The sequence below is a fragment of the Dromaius novaehollandiae genome, unplaced genomic scaffold, assembly GCF_036370855.1.
Source record: "Dromaius novaehollandiae isolate bDroNov1 unplaced genomic scaffold, bDroNov1.hap1 HAP1_SCAFFOLD_27, whole genome shotgun sequence".
NCBI lineage: Eukaryota > Metazoa > Chordata > Aves > Casuariiformes > Dromaiidae > Dromaius > Dromaius novaehollandiae.
The window spans coordinates 6,626,026-6,628,752 of NW_026991415.1; the positions used below are offsets into that span (position 1 = coordinate 6,626,026).

The following is a 2,727-nucleotide window of genomic DNA, read 5'->3' on the forward strand; positions in this document are numbered from 1 at the left end:
CCCGCTCAAAGAATGCTTCCATGGTGAGAGGGAGGCATCTAAAAACTAAATCCATCTATGACTAGATTGCTGCTGCAGGTCATTTTTTGTAAAAAAAGAGGTGTCTAAAAGTGGAACAGCTCTTCCACATAAGAGGTGGACATAATCAGCTGCAGGATGTGTGCATCAGAGCTAGTCATTTCCCATTCCCACTACAGTGCCTGGAGCACAGATGGTAAATAGACCTGAGGAGAGGATCTATCTCATTGGGACAGAGGCATCTAGAAAGGGTCAGGTCAGCCCCCCCTTCACTCACCTCTTTCTCTCCATTGCTTGAGCAGGATTTGGTGTGACTCATTCAGATATAGACACCTCTGTTCATGAGGGCAAGGTTAGGAGAGATGAATCCCTCTCAAGGGTCTTCTCTTTCAGAGAGAGCTGGCATGAGAACTGTATTCATCTCTCATTCTGGTAAAGAGAGAATATTCCCACTGTGTCACGGGACCAAGTCCCCTTTCTGTATGTCATGGCAATCATTTTCTGGTATCCCACCAAATATGTGGGGCTGACTGACACCTCCATTTCCATCCTCTAGCAGAGCAGAACTGAATCCTCTGGAGACCATGGGCAGAGGGCCCTGCATTGCATGTCACATTCAGTCAGCATGAACCAGAGCTCCAGACAGAACTCTGAATGAATCTAAGGTACAGAGAAAATGTGGGGATTTCTGTTACAAACGGAATGGATTTGGCTTGGAGAAGACTGCTGTAACTTGTCTCTGCCTTTTCCCCCAGAGCCGAGTGGGAGCAAATGTCCAACAACACCTCCTTCAATGAATTCCTCCTCCTGGCATTTGCAGACACACGGGAGCTGCAGCTCTTGCACTTCTCACTCTTCCTGGGCATCTACCTGGCTGCCCTCCTGGGCAACAGCCTCATCATCACAGCCATAGCCTGCGACCACCGCCTCCACACCCCCATGTACTTCTTCCTCCTCAACCTCTCCCTCCTTGACCTTGGCTCCATCTCCACCACTGTCCCCAAATCCATGGCCAATTCCCTGTGGGACACCAGGGCCATTTCCTACTCAGGATGTGCTGCCCAGCTCTTCCTATTTGTCTTCTCGTTAGGAGGAGAGTTTTCTCTCCTCACTGTCATGGCCTATGACCGCTTTGTTGCTATCTGCAGACCCCTGCACTATGGGACCCTCATGGGCAGCAGAGCTTGTGTCAGAATGGCAGCAGCTGCCTGGGCCAGTGGTTTTCTCCATGCTCTCCTGCACACTGGGAACACATTTTCAATACCACTCTGCCAAGGCAATGCTGTAGAGCAGTTCTTCTGTGAGATTCCTCAGCTTCTCAAGCTCTCCTGTTCAGACTCCTACCTCAGGGAAGTTGGGGTTATTGTGGTTAGTGCCTGTTTAGCCTTTGGGTGTTTTGTTTTCATTGTGGTGTCCTACGTTCAGATCTTCAGTGCTGTGCTGAGGATCCCCTCCGAGCAGGGCCGGCACAAAGCCTTTTCCATGTGCCTCCCGCACCTGGCCGTGGTCTCCCTGTTTGTCAGCACCTCATTTTTTGCCTACCTGAAGCCCCCCTCCATCTCCTCCCCAGCTCTGGATCTGGTGGTGACTGTTCTGTACTCGGTGGTGCCTCCAACAGTGAACCCCCTCATCTACAGCATGAGGAACAAGGAGCTCAAGGATGCCCTGAAGAAACTGATTCAGCTGGTATTAGTTCAGCAGCAATAAGCTGCCCACCCCTCTTCACAGGTGATTCCTAATTTTCTCGGACAACTTTTGTACTTTCGGCATTCTCCCTGTAATAATCACGTTTGTACATTAGTGTTTGAATTCCTCCCACTTCTCCAGAGGCGCAAACCCCGTCTGTCTGCCTGAGGCCTTCTGTAAATGTGTCTGTCACTGTGTCGGAGCTGGGCGGTCTTGAATAAAAGGGGATTTCCACGGTGCTGTGCTTGGAAGTTGGTTTCTTCTTCCAAAGCTGGAGCAAAGAATGCACTCAAGGACTTTAACCATGAAATGGCCTGTTGCATTTCTATGGCTCTCCATGGGCCCAAGGCGATGAGCTCATGGGGTGCTGTGTTAGGGAATGAGGGCTGGATTCAGCTCTCACTTGTGGGTGCCCAGTGCTCCTGCAGGTGATGAGTGGTCAAGCGATATTTGCCTGGGACTGTCTGCCCTGTGACAGGGCTGGTGACAGATGCCCACAGTGGGGACCCTGCAGGCAGAGGGAAGGGAGCGTGGAGAGTGGTTCATGTCACCTTCATTGAAAACACATGTGCTGCATCTAGGGTCACACCTGAACACAGCCTGAGCCATTTGAAATGCCCTGTGATTGCTCAGAGCATCATCCACAGCCACAGAGCCCTTGGTAGGGGGTTGTCAGGTGCAATGATGCCCGTCCAGCTGGGTCTGCTTCTCACCCCAACCACCACGGCCAGTGCAGAGTCACCCCGTGGCCCTGGGGCACCACAACCCGCTCGCTCTGCAGAGCAGCACCACCAGCTCGGGGCCCTGCGGGGAGCACAGGGGAGGGTGCAGGAACGGCCAGGCAGGCCAGCACTGATGCACTCCCTGGGGTGAGGACACACACCGGTGGGTTTGTGGGGCAGAGCCAGGTCTCGTGGAGGGGAAGCAAGACATGCCAGGCACAGAAGAGTGGAGGCCTTTTGCAGGCCTGGCTGCACAGACCAGGTTTATGGGCGAGTTTTGCTGTGCGGCCAGCTCGTTCCT

At 52.9% G+C, this 2,727-nt stretch overlaps 1 protein-coding gene across 1 annotated transcript; it reads left to right on the forward strand.

Moving 5' to 3' along the window:
- The first annotated feature begins 789 nt into the window (after positions 1–789).
- Positions 790–1,725, forward strand: LOC135326374 (olfactory receptor 14C36-like). The gene has a single exon (XM_064504256.1). The coding sequence runs from the start codon at positions 790–792 to the stop codon at positions 1,723–1,725; it is 936 nt and encodes a 311-aa protein (XP_064360326.1).
- The last annotated feature ends 1,002 nt before the right edge of the window (positions 1,726–2,727 follow it).